Source organism: Lithobates pipiens, unplaced genomic scaffold (genome assembly GCF_037356315.1).
Source record: "Lithobates pipiens isolate NorthernLeopardFrog02 unplaced genomic scaffold, aLitPip1_a1.2 Scaffold_8, whole genome shotgun sequence".
NCBI classification, from domain to species: Eukaryota; Metazoa; Chordata; class Amphibia; order Anura; family Ranidae; genus Lithobates; species Lithobates pipiens.
In genome coordinates this window covers 600871007-600891689 of record NW_027507903.1, presented here as the reverse complement: position 1 = coordinate 600891689, position 20683 = coordinate 600871007, and the positions used below count along the sequence as shown (strand labels likewise).

Here is a 20683-nt window from a genome sequence, read left to right as displayed (position 1 = left end):
CTGAGGGAAAAAAAATATAAAAATAAAAATTAAATGGGCATGATAAGGTATAATTCAGATGTGAAATGCATGAATATTTAACTGCTGAGGTTACAAAATATTAAAGCACTAATTCATACTGGGTTCACACATATGCAATGTCAGACATCGCTTGTGATTCGCACCACATTGCTCTGCAGATCACATGCGATGTCTGTGCACTGCAAGTTCAGCCATACAGTTGAATGGCTGAATTGGATTTGCACGAAAATAGCGCAGGAACCTTTTTTTCCCTTGCACTGGGTGTTCACATTCCTGTTCGATTCCTGTCCAAATTCACAGTTGGCACTGCAATCTGAAAACCGATCTTGGGTTGTCATTAACTTTGTATTGACACCTGCAGTGGTTTGCAGAGGGTAGGGTGAGATGTGATGCATATGTGTGAACCGGGGCTCAGTGTTAATATTATGCCTTGACTGTTTTTGCAGTCTGGGTCTCTTTTGAGGGCATTCTCCATGTTTCTGCCTTGGGTGATTATCTGTTTGTGACAGTAATTTTTTTTTTTTTTTTAAAGTTTTGACTAGAATTAGTTGTTTTTATTTCTAGCATATGATTTAATTGTGCATCTTTTCTCATAGATATGAGTAGATATGCCTAAAATGTTAACATGTGTCTGATCCATATGTAGCAAAGCCAGAAGAATTGATGTGTGTTTGGATTGATTTAAGCATCTTATTTTTGTATTTGTGAAGACATATAGAAATTACTTAAAGAATAATTCTGGGAATATATAATATTATATATACAAATTGTCTTGGTGTAGTAGTATTCATACAGAAGAAGAAAGTAACCCTTCTTTCAGGAGTATATTCTTTCAGTACCTGTACAGGACTCATCATTTGAAAAATTGGAAATCAGACCATACAATACTGTCATAGGGATTTTCACAAATGTTTAGCTGCTGCAAAGGCAGTATAAAAATATACTTAGCAGCCTTTATTAGTGTTGAATTTAATTTCAACCTATCTTGAATGACCCTATACTGATCATCTGTACTATAATAGAAATCTATTATTCCGGCTACATGATGAGGAAAGCACCTTCTTTACTCTTTTTGTTTCTCGATGCACAACAATTTGGTAATATAACAAGACAAAATATCAATTGCTTACGTGTTGTTGGGGCAACAGGTCTTGTAGTGGTTGTTGGAGATTCAGTTGTCGGAGATGTTATTATTGGAGATATTGTATTGGGGGATGTTGTTGTATCACTGACAGTGGTTACTACAATACTAGTGAGTGGAATCGAACTGGTAGGATTAGTGGCTGATGGTCTAGAAGTAGTGGCCACAAACCCTGGGGTTAAGGTCCTACTTGTTACCTCTGCCGTTGTGATTATGACTGGATCTGTTTTTTGTTGTGTTCCACTTTCCAAAGTAGGGTATGTTGTTGGTGAACTTTTTTCAAAAACTTTTGTGGTGCTAACATCAGGTTCTCCAGATCCAATTGTTGTGAATGGTTTTGTTATAGTGACCTTCTGGGTGGTACCAGTCTCTGGTTCTAAAGACACTTTAGCTGTTGAAACTTCTGGCGGAAATATACCACTAGAAATTGTTGAAGATGTAGTATGCGTATCTAAAGCTTCTTTAGGGGTTGTGTATGCTACCTCTGCCGTTGTGATTATGACTGGATTGGTTTTTTGTTGTGTTCCACTTTCCAAAGTAGGGTATGTTGCTGGTGAACTTTTTTCAAAAACGTTTGTGGTGCTAACATCAGGTACTCCAGATTCAATTGTTGTGAATGGTTTTGTTATAGTGACCTTCTGGGTGGTACCAGTCTCTGGTTCTAAAGACACTTTAGCTGTTGAAACTTCTGGTGGAAATATACCACTAGAAATTGTTGAAGATGTAGTATACGTATCTAAAGCTTCTTTAGGGGTTGTGTATGCTACCTCTGCCGTTGTGATTATGACTGGATCTGTTTTTTGTTGTATTCCACTTTCCAAAGTAGGGTATGTTGCTGGTGAACTTTTTTCAAAAACTTTTGTGGTGCTAACATCGGGTTCTCCAGATCCAATTGTTGTGAATGGTTTTGTTATAGTGACCTTCTGGGTGGTACCAGTCTCTGTTTCTAAAGACACTTTAGCTGTTGAAACTTCTGGCGGAAATATACCACTAGAAATTGTTGAAGATGTAGTATACGTATCTAAAGCTTCTTTAGGGGTTGTGTATGCTACCTCTGCCGTTGTGATTATGACTGGATCTGTTTTTTGTTGTGTTCCACTTTCCAAAGTAGGGTATGTTGCTGGTGAACTTTTTTCAAAAACTTTTGTGGTGCTAACATCAGGTTCTCCAGATCCAATTGTTGTGAATGGTTTTGTTATAGTGACCTTCTGGGTGGTACCAGTCTCTGGTTCTAAAGACACTTTAGCTGTTGAAACTTCTGGCGGAAATATACCGCTAGAAATTGTTGAAGATGTAGTATACGTATCTAAAGCTTCTTTAGAGGTTGTGTATGCTACAGTTGTGATTTCAGGTGTTCTATCAACTACTCCAGAACTTTCTGGTGTTATGAGTATTCTTGTAGTAAGGGTTTGAGTTGCATCAGTGTTGACAGATCCTTCAGGCTTTGAATTAGTTTCAGGCGTTGTCATGTTATCTTCAGAGGTTGTCAGTCTTTTCCCTGATGTTGTCAATCTATCAGATGATGACTCTCTAGTCAAGAGATCTGATGTTGTATAATCTCTTGATGTTTCTGCTGTTGTGTATTTATCAGTAACTTTTTCTGATGTTTGAATCTCTCCAGATTCTTTAGAAGTGGTGATTACAGCTGTAAATGATGCTGCAGTGGCTGAGGATGTAACTGAGACAGGTGTTGTTTGTATATCACCAGACCCTTCTGGTGTTGTGAATCCTTCAGTTTGTGGTGTTGTTTCTACTTCTCCAGATCCTTCTGGTGTTGTGACTATATCTGTCACTGTTTGTGGTGTAGTTGCAATGTCTCCCGAGCCTTCTCCAGACCCTTCTGGTGTTGTGAATCCTTCAGTAACAGTTTGTGGTGTTGTTTTTACTTCTCCAGATCCTTCTGGTGTTGTGACTATATCTGTCACTGTTTGTGTTGTAGTTGCAATGTCTCCCGAGCCTTCTCCAGAGCCTTCTGGTTCTGTGAATCCTTCAGTAACAGTTTGTAGTGTTGTTCCTACTTCTCCAAATCCTTCTGGTGTTGTGACTATATGTGTCACTGTTTGTGGTGTAGTCACAAGGTCTCCCGAGCCTTCTCCAGGGCCTTCTCCAGAGCCTTCTGGTGTTGTGTATATTTCTGTAACAGTTTGTGGTGTTATTTCTACTTCTCCAGATCCTTCTGGTGTTGTGACTATATCTGTCACTGTTTGTGGTGTAGTTGCAATGTCTCCCGAGCCTTCTCCAGACCCTTCTGGTTCTGTGAATCCTTCAGTAACAGTTTGTAGTGTTGTTTCTACTTCTCCAAATCCTTCTGGTGTTGTGACTATATGTGTCACTGTTTGTGGTGTAGTCACAAGGTCTCCCGAGCCTTCTCCAGGGCCTTCTCCAGAGCCTTCTGGTGTTGTGTATATTTCTGTAACAGTTTGTGGTGTTATTTCTACTTCTCCAGATCCTTCTGGTGTTGTGACTATATCTGTCACTGTTTGTGATGTACTTGCAACGTCTCCGGAGCCTTCTCCAGGGCCTTCTCCAGAGCCTTCTGTTGTTGTGTATATTTCTGTAACAGTTTGTAAAGTTGTGTCTACATTCCCAGAGCTCTCTTGAGTACTGAATACTTCAGTTGTTGGTTGGGATGTTGTTTCTACAGATCCAGAGCCTTCTGGTGTTGTACATATTTCTGTCACTGTTTGCATGGTCGTCTCAATGTCTCCAGAGCCTTCTTCAGATCCTTCTGGTGTAGTGAATATATCTGTCACTGTTTGTGTGGTTGTCTCGATGTCCCCAGAACCTTCTCCAGATCCTTCTGGTGTAGTGAATATTTCTGTCACTGTTTGCATGGTCGTCTCAATGTCTCCAGAGCCTTCTTCAGATCCTTCTGGTGTAGTGAATATATCTGTCACTGTTTGCATGGTTGTCTCAATGTCCCCAGAGCCTTCTCCAGATCCTTCTGGTGTAGTGAATATTTCTGTCACTGTTTGCGTGGTTGTCTCAATGTCTCCAGAGCCTTCTCCAGATCCTTCTGGTGTAGTGAATATTTCTGTCACTGTTTGCATGGTCGTCTCAATGTCTCCAGAGCCTTCTTCAGATCCTTCTGGTGTAGTGAATATATCTGTCACTGTTTGCATGGTTGTCTCAATGTCCCCAGAGCCTTCTCCAGATCCTTCTGGTGTAGTGAATATATCTGTCACTGTTTGCGTGGTTGTCTCGATGTCCCCAGAGCCTTCTCCAGATCCTTCTGGTGTAGTGAATATTTCTGTCACTGTTTGCGTGGTTGTCTCAATGTCTCCAGAGCCTTCTCCAGATCCTTCTGGTGTAGTGAATATATCTGTCACTGTTTGCGTGGTTGTCTCAATGTCTCCAGAGCCTTCTCCAGATCCTTCTGGTGTAGTGAATATTTCTGTCACTGTTTGCATGGTCGTCTTAATGTCTCCAGAGCCTTCTTCAGATCCTTCTGGTGTAGTGAATATATCTGTCACTGTTTGTGTGGTTGTCTCAATGTCCCCAGAACCTTCTCCAGATCCTTCTGGTGTAGTGAATATTTCTGTCACTGTTTGCATGGTCGTCTCAATGTCTCCAGAGCCTTCTTCAGATCCTTCTGGTGTAGTGAATATATCTGTCACTGTTTGCGTGGTTGTCTCAATGTCTCCAGAGCCTTCTCCAGATCCTTCTGGTGTAGTGAATATTTCTGTCACTGTTTGCATGGTCGTCTCAATGTCTCCAGAGCCTTCTTCAGATCCTTCTGGTGTAGTGAATATATCTGTCACTGTTTGCATGGTTGTCTCGATGTCCCCAGAACCTTCTCCAGATCCTTCTGGTGTAGTGAATATTTCTGTCACTGTTTGCATGGTCGTCTCAATGTCTCCAGAGCCTTCTTCAGATCCTTCTGGTGTAGTTAATATATCTGTCACTGTTTGCGTGGTTGTCTTGATGTCCCCAGAGCCTTCTCCAGATCCTTCTGGTGTAGTGAATATTTCTGTCACTGTTTGCGTGGTTGTCTCAATGTCTCCAGAGCCTTCTCCAGATCCTTCTGGTGTAGTGAATATTTCTGTCACTGTTTGCATGGTTGTCTCAATGTTTCCAGAGCCATCTCCAGATCCTTCTGGTTTAGTGAATATATCTGTCACTGTTTGCGTGGTTGTCTCGATGTCCCCAGAACCTTCTCCAGATCCTTCTGGTGTAGTGAATATATCTGTCACTGTTTGCGTGGTTGTCTCGATGTCCCCAGAACCTTCTCCAGATCCTTCTGGTGTAGTGAATATTTCTGTCACTGTTTGCATGGTTGTCTCAATGTTTCCAGAGCCATCTCCAGATCCTTCTGGTTTAGTGAATATTTCTGTCACTGTTTGCGTGGTTGTCTCAATGTCTCCAGAGCCTTCTCCAGATCCTTCTGGTGTAGTGAATATGGCAGTAGGTGTTTGTGTTGTTGGTTCTGTGTCTCCAGACCCTTCAGGAAATCCTGAACCAGATCCTGACATGTGTTCATCAGAATGTGAAGACCAGTGGGCAGGTGGTTTTCTGTTATGTTTGGCATTAATTAATTGCTTATTTAAGTGAGAATGTAAGATAGAATACTTTTTTCTTCTTGCCAAAAGGGTTTCTGCGTTTCTTGAGTGCTCCTGTTTGTTTGTTAAAGAAAACCCTTTGTCTTTTTTTGTTTTTGCCTGTTCTTGTTGGTTCAACACATGTTTTGGTTCTTTATAATTTTCTATAACTTTAGTTAGATCTCTGGGCTCTAAACGTTGCTTTGCTTGAACATTCCACTTCCATTCTACCACTGAGGAAGGAAATAGAGACACATTATCATTTAGATACATTTAAAATGAGAAAACAATGAATAGGACTATCAAGTTTAAGACTGCAAAGATTTTAGCCTTGATACAATAGACAAAAATAAACCATTGCATGGCCAGCTTCAGTTTTTCCAGGAGAAAATATTCCCCCTAACTTCAACAACACTCAAATACAAGAATACACCCTAAACTGTTATTTTCATTATGGGTGAAATCTAAAAAGAAGATATATTAGTAGTAAATGTAAAAAAATACATTAAATTAAAGTCATTAAAGGAATTTAATTTAAGTATTTTAATAAATAAATCAAATTATTTCCCCAACAACTAAGATGTAATTTAGAAACCTTTTTGTGGAATAGGATCATATATTACATTGTATTTGTTGGAGGAAAAATTTGATTTATTTATTGGTTTGTCCCCAGCACATTCTACAGCCAAACAAAAGGATAAGGCTCCATGCACACTGAAGCTCAAAAAAGCTTTTTCTGGACGCCAGATTTCTGGCAGAAAACGCTGGTTGAAAAACTTGCTTTTAACAGCGTTTTGTACTAGCGTTTATGAGCGTTTATGAGCGTTTATGAGCGTTTATTAGCGTTAGCGTTTATGGGCGTTTTCAATAAAAATACACAGAGGACACTCCAAAAATCCCACAGTACATTCCAAACTCCCACAATGCATTGAAAAAATAGAATGCCGAACACTAATTAACGCGCGTTTATAAGCGTTTATGAGAGTTTATCAGCGTTTGTCATTTTTTGTCGGTGAAAAACGGCACTTTGAACGCAAATTTCTGGCGTTCAGAAAAAAGCCCATAAACTCCACTGCTCATTAAAGCTGAAAAACGTCCATGTGTGCATGGACACATAGGCTAACATAGAGTGGAGTTTATGGGCTTTTAAAAAAAATGCCCAAACTCCAATAAACTGCATTTTATGAGCTCCAGTGTTTATGGAGCCTTATAGTTTCCTCCCATATAAAATTTTCTTGGAAAAAAATAATGCTCTATCTTTTTGTTGCTTTCGTCACAGAAGCTGACAATCTGTTTGCAAGCTTATTAGACTGAAGCTTTTATTTTTGAGCAGACTATTTTTTCAACAATAGATGTTATATATATGGTATACATATTGTACAAATAACAAGGCACACGTAGCAATATATTAACAAAAGACCAGCTTTTCAGTATATAAAAAGCGGAAAAGTGGACCATAAGTGATCAACATAAACTTTGTCCTGAATATCAGCATTATAATAAATGTATAGGGTACATCAAACAGTAGTGGAAGATATGAGAGAAGACTATTTTGTCAAAATGCAGTTTCAAGTTCTGATGCTGATAAAAGCTTGAAAATGTCTAATAACTAATTTGTCAGATCTGATGGTTCATAGGATGGAGTTTACCTGGCTAAGCGAATGCAATTTTCCAGCCTGACACATTTTTCAGTACTGACCCATTTTTATTTGAAACACATCTGCTTGTGATACTCTACACCATCATGGCTGTCTTTCATATGTGGGAAACCCATTGGTGAGAACTCGCTAACGAACCCACATGTAGTGGCCCTTACAGAGCTATATGATCCAGATTATACCCATGGTTTCTCTAATGATGTAGACTACAGAACAAGGTGAACCAGCTATGAAAGAATTACACCTTTGTTATGGACACAAATATGATAGAAAACTATGATCACTAATATATTCTATTTGGATAGAGCTGGACTTTATCTGTCCATTCTGAAATCCCATATTTCCCCCTGCATTTACAATAATATATAAGAAGCAGGAGCAGCAACTGCAACCAAGAGACAGCAACAAACCGGTATCTACCCAGAGCTGAAAAATACATTTTTGATGGAATGCAAAGTTCCAACATCTGCCCACAGCTGTATTATTGGTTCTTGATGGACTTCCATTCGGATCTACTGCAAAGAATACGTATACTGTAAGCCTTTCCAAAATGTAATGAATATTTCACCATTGCACACCGTTACCACATTTACCATAGAGAACCCCTTTGCATTGTATAAAGCGCTAATATAACAAGATGTCAACTCAAAATACAATACATCTGATGTTTGCTGGGCACTTCTGGAGGAAATTCCAAACATCCTTCCAAACCTATTTTTAAAAAGTAGTCCCAGTTTGAATATGCATTTAAAATTACTTGCCGGCAGACGGCAATTACTGTTACTTCCTCTAGATGTCCTTTCCATATACATTTATGCATTACAGTATACCTGTCCTATCTTTGTATTTAAAAATAAACTTGTCATATGGATTCTGTCTCAGATACCTTAGATAGAAGCATGCATTCTCTGATTATTTGGCTACATATAAAGATAAGCTTAAAGTCCAACTCCAGACACATGTTTTATATACATACCGTAGTTACATAGTTAGTAAGGTTGAATAAAGACACCCGAGTGATCCTGAGTGAGTGTCTACAATTGTCCCTATCCCTGTACATTTCACACTCACATCGGTCCCTACCCTCAAGAAGCCCACAATCTAAGGTCCCCATTCATATACTACTACTATATATACTACTACTACTACTTTTTTTTGGACAAAAGCCAATTAACCTACCAGCATGTCTTTGAAGTGTGGGAGGAAACCCACGCAGGCACAGGGAGAACATACAAACTCCAGGCAGGTAGTGCCGTGGTCAGGTTTAGAACCAGTGACCCTTTTTACTGCTAGGTGAGAGTGCTAACTACTAAACCACTGTGCCGCCCCTATCTTGTTTCAGAAATAATTAGAGGATTAGAGCCTCTGTTGTTTTTTTTTTTTATTGCCATTCATATACTATTTCTCGCAATACCTGTCCATCAAGATCAACATATGTCAGTGTCCCCAGTCCACCATCCATATCTGTCAGTGTCCCAACGCACCACCCTCTCTCACAATGTCTCCAGTGCACCATCAACATCTGTCAGAGTTCCAGTGCACAATCAACACCTGTCAATGTCTCAGCGCACCACCAACATCTGTCACTGTCCCCAGTACACCATCAACATCTATGGGTGTCCCCAGCACACCATCAACATCTGTCATTGTGTCACAATGCCCCATCAACACTGTCATAGTGTGTCACTGTCACATCAGTACCTGATCACCGTCAAACCAGTACAGTGTCATCAGAGCCAGCAAAACCAGAAAGTCATGTCCAAAAAAGTGTACACCAGTGAGGAGGCATTTCAGATCCTTAGCAGGACAGATGAGAGTAGCGGGAAGCTTCAAATTCATCACAAACCAAAAAACATTACAATATATGCTTAAGAGACCAGTACTGTCCAACCTCAAACAATTACATAATAATCAGTTCAAAATAGCTGAACAATAAAGAACCATCGGTAAGACAAGGGGCCACTACCTCACTGATGTTTGTTTTTACAATTCAATTTGGAAAGGAATGGCCATTCTTAAACAAAAAACACATTTTCTGGTAGAAACTAATTTGAGAAAAATTTTCCATCCCACACCTTCAAATTTTCTCATCACTACCATCAAAAAACAAAGTTGATTTGGGTCCCATTACCATTGGAAAATGAAACAAGTGTTCTTAAAAGGAAACATTACAAAGGTAATAGTAGTAGTGTATGGTCAGCTTAAATGCAATTCATGTGGGGTTTACACTACATGAACTTTAAAACAATGTTGATACAACCACATTGTATGAGATTTAAAAATGAAATTAAAACATGCCATCCATCTGGTTTCTTGCCAAACTATGGATTTCATGAAAGTTGTAGAGCCATTATATATAATCCTTTAGTAGATCCAAATCATAATTTTCCCTATGTGAAACAATGGGAATGGGATCTCAAATTAACATTAGACTTATCTGACTGGCAAGATACAGCTAGTAATTTTTTCTAAAATATCTATCAATACGACCTTGGTTGAATCTATTTATAAAACATTGATAAGGAGGTTTCTAGTAAGGTAGACTAAATTTGCCCTATAACTACATCTTACTGTTTTAGACAATGTAGTCAGACTGGCATCAAGCTTCATGTTTGGTGGCAATTCCCCAAAGTAACCAGGTTTTGGATGAGAATTTTTAATCAAATCCATTCTATAACAGGGGTGCATGTACCCCGATCACTTTTTAAAAATAGCATATTGACCTAATTAAACATTTAAAAAGGTTGGTATCTTAGTCCTATCAGCCAGAATCCCTAGCGCGTGGACCTGGAACCAGTTGGTGGTGTCGTCTGACCATGTCAAATAAAATTTTTATGGATTATCAATAATTATAAACTCTCAGGTATACTTAACAATACCTAACCTAAGTTTGATAAAGCGTTGGGACCCTTGAACTTGATACCAGATGGTGTATCAGCATGGTCTCGCAGAAACCTCTACTCCCTCCCTTTCCTTTCTATCTTTTTCTTTTCTTTCTTTTTCCTTTTTATGTCATAACATCATATGTATAGATACACCTTACATGTAATTTTAGGCATGAGTTTACTGTTTTATAATATTTGGAAAATGTGAACAAAACCCTTTCTTTCAACATGACTCCATTAATGTGATTATCACTACTCATATACAAAATTGCCACAGCATATTGCTGGTATGATTTATTGACAAACTGGTGTCTTATTGTTATACAATCCCTATTATTGGAGGATATTTTTGTGAAAAAAAATGAATAAAAAGATTGTAATTTTTTATTTGCTAGTGTTAAAGCCACCCTTTCTAATCCTTTTTACCCCCAGAGGAACCCATGAGATCTTTTTCAGGTCTTGTGAAACCCCTGGGAAAACCAATTGATTGGTGGGTCTGTGGGAAACATGCCCCTTATATAGGTGGCCAGTGGGAAGAATGCCACCCTTAGAGTGGTGTTCAGAATACCACCTTTATATAAAGCTGTTATGCAGCCTTCTGTTAGCCTTGGAACTATACAAGCTCCACTCACTGGGAGGTCAATCAGCCACAAGGAACCCTTAACAACCTCTGGAGGAACCCCAGGTTTGATGGAACCCTGGTTGCAAATGACTAGTTTAAGTCCTTACTCTGAAGTTCTTTGTCAGTTATGTACTGATTTAAAAAAAAAAAAAAAGAGAGAAAGAATTATAGATATTCCTTCCATGCATCATTACTGATACACTAAACAGATGTTTTTGAAATTTTGCAATATCCATCAGAAATTACTATACAGGTTAGAAAGAAAATGTTAACATTGAAAAGAATAAATATATCTAAATAATACAGGACAAAAACATTTAAAGATTTACATACCAGCTACTAGTAGTGTTACCCCAAGGATTATTGATACAAGTGTTTTCACTTCCATTGTAAGTGCTTGCTGCTCATCAATTAGTAGATCCCTTCAAGACCAGTCTAACATCAGCAAATGTCAAGCCCAAAGTGAGAGTTAAGATAGTGACCCTGATTTATATCCAAGTGATCTTTGCCTCAAGCTTGGCACATTTCATAAGGTAATGCATATATATAGAGCTAGAAAAAGAGGCGGTGTGTAGATAATCAAATCTGTGTATCGTAATATGAAAATGACAGGGCCATGGGAGGGCTGACTCGACTCAGAAACTTCCATTAGAAGCTGATAAAAGTCATCACAGCTTTTGTTACTCATTAACAGGAGGATATATCCACTTTTCCTCTCCTCATTTAACCATGAAAATGTTCAGAATTTTGGTTGTCTCTCCTTCTTTCTGTTCTCTGAATTTTCTTATTTTTTGCTCTATAAAATTCTTATTTTTTTTTTTTATCTAATTTTGTATCTCAATGTTGCTTATTTTCCTCAGTCTCTTTGCCTCAGTCTCATAGAATGCAAGGGACTAAAAAAACTTGTGCCTTTAGAACTCAATTAACTACTTCAATACCGGGCCAATTCTGAAACTTCACTCATACATGCAAATATATGCATTTTTTTTGCTAGAAAATTACTTAGAACCCCAAACACTATAAACTCTTTCAAGCAGAGGTCCCGGAGCATAAAATGGTGGCTGTTGCAATTTTTTTATGTCATATGGTATTTGCGCAGTGGTTTTTCAAATGCAAACTGTTTGGAAAGATTACACTTAGTGAAAGCAATCTTAGTGAAAGCAAACACAATATAATGCCAAATAATTTTTGGTAATATATAAAAGAATATGTTACGCCAAGTAAATAGATACCTAACATGTCACACTTTAAAATTGCGTATGCTCCAGCAATGGCGCCAAACTACAGAACCTATACATCTCCATACAGGTTACCAGTTAAGCGTTACACAGAAGGTCTGGGATTATTTCTCTTGCTCTGATGTAGGACTTATGTATATGTTTGCATTAGCGTGTTAGCATATTTACATTTTTTTTTATATAAAACATTTTTAATTTTTTTTTTATATAAAACTTTTTTTGCACAACCCTTCAATTTTTTTTTTGTTATCACCTATGTTGCTATCACAAGGCATGGACAATATCCCTTGTAATTGTATGGTCCATGACAGGTCCTCTTTATGGAGAGACCTGGGATCTATTAGACCCCACATCTTTTCTCTGGCCTCCAAGGCATCTTTTTAAACCAAGATCGGTTTGATCAGATGCTTGTACAAGTTGGAAATGACTCGTAAACAAAAGACAAAAAACTGAAATGACGAAATCCTTGTTGCTTCCAGTTTTTGATCTCACAGAGAGGGAGGAATAATGTCAGTTCATCTCTCTCTGTTCTGTCCACAGGATGTTGCTGGTTAGAGAAGTCCCAGGCTCCCAGATCGGATGAGTGATCCAGGGGGTATCACTGCCTTACACCACCTGTAGAAGTGATCGAGTGGCTCTAAAGTACTCGAATAACTTCTACATGAATGAGCATCGCCGGCAGAAATTTTTGATACTGAGATAATGTCTGTAGCTGCAGGCATCATCTTGGTATAATAACTTCAATCCGAGGTCATATGACATCCACCCCTGAAGAACGAAGAAAAAAAAAACAACTGCTGAAATGACATTTATATGTTAAAACTTTAATGATAATACGGTTGTAGCGCTACCCCCCCAGAGGAGCCGCTGGTGAATATGGTTATCTCCCGGCCTGCACAGACAAGAAACAGTCCTTGCAGCTTTTTTATTTTTATTTAGGGAAATTGAACTTGGATGGTAAAGTGTTATTATGGGATGCCCACTTGATCAGTAGACACTCTTCAGGGACAGAACTATATACATCCCGTATATACACACTTCTCTTCTTCTGCCTCCAGCACATACTTGCTTATAGAACTACAACTCCCGTGACCAGCTAGCACTGATGTGATGATCTGACACTGACTCAGTCAGATCATTGTTAATGCCCTTTGCAGACAGGGACCAGGGGCTCCTTTTTGTGTAGCAAAAATAGAGGTATGTGGTGCTAGCTGTCCTACTGCTCCCAGTACCACCTCTTCAGGCACTGCCAGCCCACCTGGCTGCAGCTTCCCATTGTACTAGCCCTCCTGGCTACTTCTCCACAGTCCTCCTAGAATGATTTGCATCCATCCCAGACTACTTGCACCCAGTCCCTTCAGGCATGCCTCTCAGTCACCTGACTGCAACACTCACCAGCCCACGTGGCTGTCTTCCTCCCTGGAGATTTGCCCAGCAGTGTTCTCCCACTGTCCACTCCTTGCTCCCGTGCCTCCTGGTCATGAGAAGGATCCTTTCCCCACCCAAGCACAGGCCTGAGTTCAACCCCCCCCCCCCCACACACTGGAGAGCTAATCTAATAGGCCCCTAACTACATCTCCATCTTTCACCCAAACGCCACACTGCCCCTGCTGGGCTGACCCTATAACTGCTTTTGGAACCTTCTCCAAGTTTCCAGTAGGGTGGAGTTACTAGAGAAGCTGCTGCTGAGTCATCCAGCCTACCTGAGTCACTCACCTTCTTAAAAAAATTGTGCAGGATTATCCCAAAATTAAATATATACATAGTTTCATGGAGATGGAGATGGAGTTACATAGTTAGACAGGTTGAAAAAAGAAACAAGTCTATCCTGTTCAACCAGAAAAATAAAAACGACAATTTCATATACACAATCCTATACCCACATTTGATCCAGAGGAAGGTGAAAAACCCCAGCAAAGCATGATCCAATTTGCTATAGCAGGGGAGAAATTCCTTCCTGATCTCCCGAGAGGCAATCCAATTTTCCCTGGATAAATTTTACCTATATATTGTAAATATACAATATATTTTATTGGACAAATTAATGATTGGGCGAAGGTCAAAACACAAATTTCAGCACGTAGTTCAGTGTAGTGTTGTTCAGCTACTAACGTCAAAGAATAAAATTACATTGATAATAGTTTACATGAAATCAAGATAAGATGCCTATTCCAGATCTTTAAGTGCCATTTATTTATTTATTTTCGTGTGTCAGAAGAACATCAGTTGGTTTACTGCTTTCCAGTTTTATGAGAGTTTTTGCAGACTTCAGCCCTTTATAAAAGTTTATACTAGACAATAAGGCTAATGGCCCGTACACACAAACTGACTTTCTGCCAACAAATGTAGGCTAGCATGTTCTCAAATTTTCTGCCAACAAATGTTTGTTGTGGGACTTTCCAATCATGTGTATGAGGCTTAATACTAACTATTCTTAAAATGTGAGAAAGTGGTCTTGTTTTTTACCATGAATATAGAGAACGTCAGAACTTGCAAACATCTGCTATGCCGCGTACACATGAGCAGACTTTCCGGCAGAAAAGGTCGAATGGAACGATTCCGTTAGACATTCCGCTCATGTGTGGGCTTCATCTGACTTTTTTTCCCAAAATTCTGAGGGACCTAGAAATAAAACGTTTCAAATCTTTTCGCCGGAACTCAGCCAGAACCAGTTCCTATCGGGAAAAATGCTCGCCTGTATGCTGTTCTGACAGACCAAAAGCGACGCATGCTCTGAAGCAAGTACGAGACGGTAAAACTAGTGTTCATATTGGAGTCAGTACATTCCTCACGCTGCAAATTCTGTGATCGTTTAATGCAGCGCATTATTGTCTTCTTTATAATGCTAGAAGAATGAAGTTGTTTTGCTGCTCATATTCACACAGACAGATTTCTGGATTATTTCTCCTGATCTCATGAACAATATTGTATTTTTTAAAAGCCCGATCTCCATAATAATGTTTACAATTTTTTTAGAGTCATCTTTTATTATTTTTGTTTTCAATATTTTTTATTGAGAAATATAAATGCAAAGTACATTTAAGGAAGACATCGTAGGAAAATGCCGTTAACAGTATGAATATGATATTATTACATCAATTTTTTCAAATACAGCAAAAAAGGGGGACAGATCATCGTTTAAAAGGCTAGGACGTTAACACTTCAAAGTCCAAAAAAATAAGAGGGTTGGCACCCTGCCCAAGGTACCCCAAATGGGAACACACTGTACGCAAGAGCAAGGAGCCATCCCTGCCATCTAGGTAGCAATGGTGACAGAAATAAACAGTATTTTCAACTTATTCCATCTCTACTTTGATAAAATGAACCAGTGTAAATAAGAATAGAGATAGAAAACGGCAATAGTATAGCCATTGCAGTGTTGGCAACAGAGAAATAGGGAGAAAAAAAAAACAAAGGAGGGTATCCAGTTAGCAGTAACCAGTAGAGAACATTTAGCTAGGATGTAGGCACCATAAAGGGGAAGAGAGAAAAAAAAAAAAGAGAGAGGGGGGGGGGATGGGGGGAGGAAAAGGTATGTGAGGGCAGGAGCAAAATGTGTCTCTCTTGGAGTATCGAGATTAGTCAGTGGAATAGAGGTTTGGACATGTTGTACCATTCTAGCCAAGCTTCCCATCTGTGTGTCATTTGAGAAAGAGATCCTTCTGCTGAGGCATACATGCGTTCAAACATGCCGTGTAGGTGTGTTACTCTTATGACTTCTGTGTGTGAAAGTTGATCATGGGATTTCCAGTTACGTACAATGGTTAACCGTGCAGCTAAGCATATATGGGTGACTATGTATTGAAGATTGTGTGGGTAATTATCAATTCCAATATTGAGGAGTGCCAGTGCTGGAGTTGGAGGGGAAGCAATATGTGTAATTTCTGTTATGAGATGAAAGGTATTTACTGGGTAAGTTTAGGGCAGTCCCATAGGATATGGTATAAGGAACCTGGGAGGCCACACAGTCTCCAACAGTTAGGATCAGTGGTGGGGCTAAATCTGTGAATTTGCATAGGGGTAATGTACCACCGAAGGGTCAGTTTATGCGAGAGATCCCACAGGTTAGCTGATTTAGTTGCCTTGAAAGTGGCACGGATTGCGGTGTGCCATTGTTGTGGAGAATATGTGGTACCCAAGTCTCTTTCCCAAATTAGCATGGGGGGCAATTTCTCAAAAGTAGTTTTACCATCTAGTAGGGTGTAAAAGAGAGAGATACCTTTGGCCGATGTGGTGTTGTTGGACAGGTACTGCCAAGCCGCTATTGGTATGTTGCGACGTAGGGAAGGAGTGCTTAGGAGACAGTGCGATATCTGGACATATTTGAAGTAATCCGTATGAGGCAGTGAGAATTTGGTTTGTAGGGAGGTAAAAGGGTGTATAAAGTCATTGATGTATAAGTCTGAAATGTAAGATATACCCCTGCGTTTCCAAGAGGAAAGCTGTATGTCTTTGATCAGTAATTGTAGCATTTCTATGGGGAGAGGGATTTCGCAGGTAGGAGCTGGGGAGTGTAAATGCTTAAATAAGTACGTAAAGGCTGCCAGTGTTGCTTTAATGGACGGGGATAAATGTTGATCAGTTTTTTTAATTTTGGGTGCGGATAATAACCAAATTTGTAAATTTTTGCCTAAGACCTGAGAGGCTTCCATATTGCTCCAGTGATTATTTGGGTCAGAGGTAAACCAAGCTTTGAGTTAGGTTAGGAGTGCCGCATTATAGTAGTGTCTAATATCAATATAACCTAAGCCCCCTACTTGTCTGTGTTTTGTAAGAAGAAGTCGTGCCACCCTCGATTTTCTATCTTGCCATACAAACTTTCGAAGGATGGATTGAATTTGCGTAAAGAAGGAGGTCGGATGCGACGAGATGGTCGACTGATTTCGCTATAGATCTGGACACTGAGACCTGGAAGGAGATCTGGACTAATACCAAGAACGCGACCCAAAATGTTGTTGCCTCTGAGGCTAATTTTAAAGTTCTAATGCGTTGGTATCTAGTCCCAGCTAGAATAGCCAGATACGTTCCGGGATACTCAGCGATGTGCTTTAGGGGCTGTACTGACATTGGCACTCATCTACACATCTGGTGGACGTGCCTGATAGTTCGGCAATTTTGGGATGCAGTGTTCCAAATGGCGTCAACACTATTTAAGTTCACACTTCAACCGGACCCTACTTTCGCCATACTCAACAAATCACCCGAATGCTGTACCCGCAATCAACTAAGATTGTTCCTCCAACTCACCACAGCAGCTAAGCAAACTATTGCTCAGGCTTGGAAGACTGCATCCCTGCCCTTGCCCGCATTCAGGAACAGGGTAACACAGGCCATGATCCACTGCAGGATCGAGGCCAAAATCCTTGACCGCCTCCCTAAGCATAATAGAATTTGGCAGCCGTGGGTAGATCACTTCTTACCCCTTGACGTGGACTTAGCCACATTGGATTGTTGAAACAGACAGATCGATATCACATGAATCGCCACTGGTTCGAAGCCCTCGGGCCCGGGCGGGCCCGCCGACTCCCCCCCTCTTTCCCAGCCCACTCTCTCCCCTCTCTTACCCCCAACTCACCTTTCCTGCTTCCCTCTTTTCTTTCTCTTTCTCTCCCACACCCCCCTCTACTAAAAACAACTCGCTACGCAGTACCAAGATCCCTACTCTGGATCAAACCTCCTCTTTGGGAAGGCTCCGTTCCCCTTTCCTATGCACCTTTATGTCTATAGCCTTCTCCACCAAACATATGTTGTGCTTCTTCTCTATATTGCATCCTTCTGTTATCACCTTGTTTTACTGTTCGGGTTCTGATGCCCGCTACTGATGTATCGCTTTTGCTACATTGTCACTATTCGGTTTGTTATTCTGCACTCCAACATGTGATCTGTACTGTGTACTCGCTCTAATGCATGTTAATAAAATATGTTAAAGAAGAAGGAGGTCGGTAGAGGTATGGGCAGTGCTCTAAATAGATAAAGCAGCTGGGGGAGTTTGAGCATTTTGAATGCTGCAAGTCTACCTGAGGTGGAGAGCGTGAGTTTAGAAATGTTGGCTAAGTCTGCAGGAAGCTTGGCTAAAAAAGGGATGAAGTTCGCTTTGTATAAAGCATTGGTGGTCTTTGTGAGAGAAATGCCCAGGTAAGTAAGAGAGTCTGAGGACCATGCATAGTGATATTGATTACGCAGATGTTGCTGCTGCGTTGGAGACATTGCTAAAGGTAATATATAAGATTTAGTCACATTAACCAGGGAAGAGGAAGGATTGGTTAGTGAAAAGATCACATTGTCAGCAAAGAGGCTGACTTTGTGTTCTTTGCCTCCAATAGTTACACCCGAAAAACACGTTTGTGATCTAACTTTAGCAGCAAGGGGTTCGATTAGCAAGTCAAATATTAGGGGTGAAAGGGGACAGCCTTGCCGCGTGCCATTAGTAATATTAAAATCAGTGGATAGCATGGATGAACAATAGACTTGTGCTGATGGGGTGGAGTACAAGGCCAAGATTGCCATCAAGATATGACCTTGGAAGCCAAATTTTTCCAGAGTTTGTTTCAGGTATTGCCAGTGAACCCTATCGAATGCTTTCTCCGCATCCAAAGACAGAAGCAGAGAAGGGATTAGATGGGCCACTGTATGATGGATTATGTTAATCATTCATCGGGTCGCATCGGATGTCTGGCGGCCTTTTAGAAATCCTGATTGGTCAGGGTGTATTAATTGTGGCAGTAAGTCAGACAACCTATTTTCTAAAACCTTAGCATAGAGTTTTACGTCATGATTTAGTAGGGAGATAGGCCGGAAATTTTGCATTGAGGTGGGCTCTTTCCCTGGCTTCGGAATCGTTATAATTAAAGCTTTCAGCATTTCTTGCGGAAAGAGGCAGAGGAGGCAGCAGAATTGAATATCAGAGTAATGTGTTTAGCTAGGATCTGATTGAATTGTTTGAAGTATTCTCCTACAAAGCCGTCAGGACCAGGTGCTTTATTGTTGGGTAAGGATAGGATGGCATGTATAATTTCTACCGTTGTGAAAGGTGCATTGAGATCTTCTAATTGAAGGGGAGTTAAGCTGGGTAGACAAATTGAGTCTAAAAACGATTTTATTTGTAGGGGCGTGGGTTGAGGTTGATTTGGGTCGTCTTTTAAATTATAAAGAGTGCCATAATAGGCACTAAAGGCATTGGCAATGGCTTGTGGGTCAGTCAGTTTGGCATTAGTACTAGGATGGTAAACGTAGGGAATGTGGGATTTAGAGGAGTAGCCTTTAATCTGGCGGGAGAGTAGTTTACCTGGTTTATTGCTCTCAGCATAGAATCTCATTTTTAATCGTCTTTGGTACTTATCATGGGTTTCCAACAACAAGGCTCTGAGATCTAATCTGAGGGCAATGAGTTTCAATTTAAGTGCTTGTGTAGGAGTTTGCTTGTTGAGGAGATCAGTAGATTGAATGTCTGCCAATAATGTGTCCATTCGCTGCCTCCTCTGCCTCTTATCTCTAGCTCCCAATTTAATAAAGAGTCCGCACATAAACGCCTTATGTGCAGACCACAGAACATGTGGGTCAGTAACTGAATCTGTATTGTGTTCGAAGAACGATACTAGGTTATCTTGTAATAGTTGTGCATATGGTGGGGATTGCAATATCCTGGTATTCAGCCTCCATAAGTAGGTTGGAGCGCGTCTGGTGGAATCTTCAATAGTTAAGCTTACAGGGGAATGGTCAGACCAAGAGGTCAAGTGGATAGTAGAGGCAGAGCCTTTCTGCAAAGTCCATGGGTCTGTGAGAAAGAGATCAATGCGCGAGTAAGAGTTGTGGCAGGGAGAGAAAAATGTAAAGTCTTTTTCATCAGCGTGTGCGCCCTCCAGACATCGTAGAGTCCCAATTCATGTAGGAGCAAGTTCAATTCCGGGCGTCTTCTTGTAGTGCAGGAAGGCCAGGGTTGTGAGGATGAGGCCCTTGTCCTCATCAACATGGGGACAAGGTGCTTTGAGGGGTCACAGACCCCCAAAGCATCCTCCCAATGTTGAGGGTATGTGGCCTGGTACAGTTCAGGAGGGAGGGGGGGCCGCTCTCTCGCCCCCCCTCTTTTCCTGCGGCCTGCCAGGTTGTGTGCTCAGATAAAGGGTCTGGTATGGATTTTTAGGGGGACCCCCACGTCAATTTTTTTTAAAATTTGATGCGGGGTTCCCCTTAATATCCATATCAGACCTGAAGGGTCTGGTATGGATATTTAGGGGGACCCCCACGTCAATTTTTTTTTTTAATTTGACACGGGGTTCCCCTTAATATCCATGTCACACCTGAAGGGCTTGGTAATTGAATTTAGGGGAACCCCCATGCTTTTTTTTTTTTTTTTTAATCAATGAATGAATGAATTGTCGGCTAATACAGAGAACACTCATTGAGTGTTCTCTGTATTACGGGGAGCCGACAATTTAGCCGCAAGTGATTTTAAAAGACTTTTTTTCCTGCACAAATGACACTTTGTGCAAGGACAGTTCTAAGCACCAGAAACATGCGCCCCTTCACAGGCATACTATAGATACCCCCCAGCTACGAAATTTAAAGGAATATTACACTTTT

The 20683-nt window shown here is 40.4% G+C and overlaps 1 protein-coding gene across 1 annotated transcript in view; it reads right to left on the bottom strand.

The window, feature by feature from the left end:
• Positions 1 to 11369, bottom strand: part of LOC143961281 (uncharacterized) — a 42028-nt gene extending 30659 nt beyond the window's left edge. Inside the window, exons 1-2 of the mRNA XM_077470532.1 lie at positions 11199 to 11369; positions 1152 to 5933 (exon numbers count right to left, since the gene is read on the bottom strand). Coding sequence (XP_077326658.1) covers positions 1152 to 5933; positions 11199 to 11253 — 4837 coding nt within the window. The 5' untranslated portion in view covers positions 11254 to 11369. The remainder of the gene's footprint in view (positions 1 to 1151; positions 5934 to 11198) is intronic.
• Positions 11370 to 20683: the final 9314 nt, after the last annotated feature.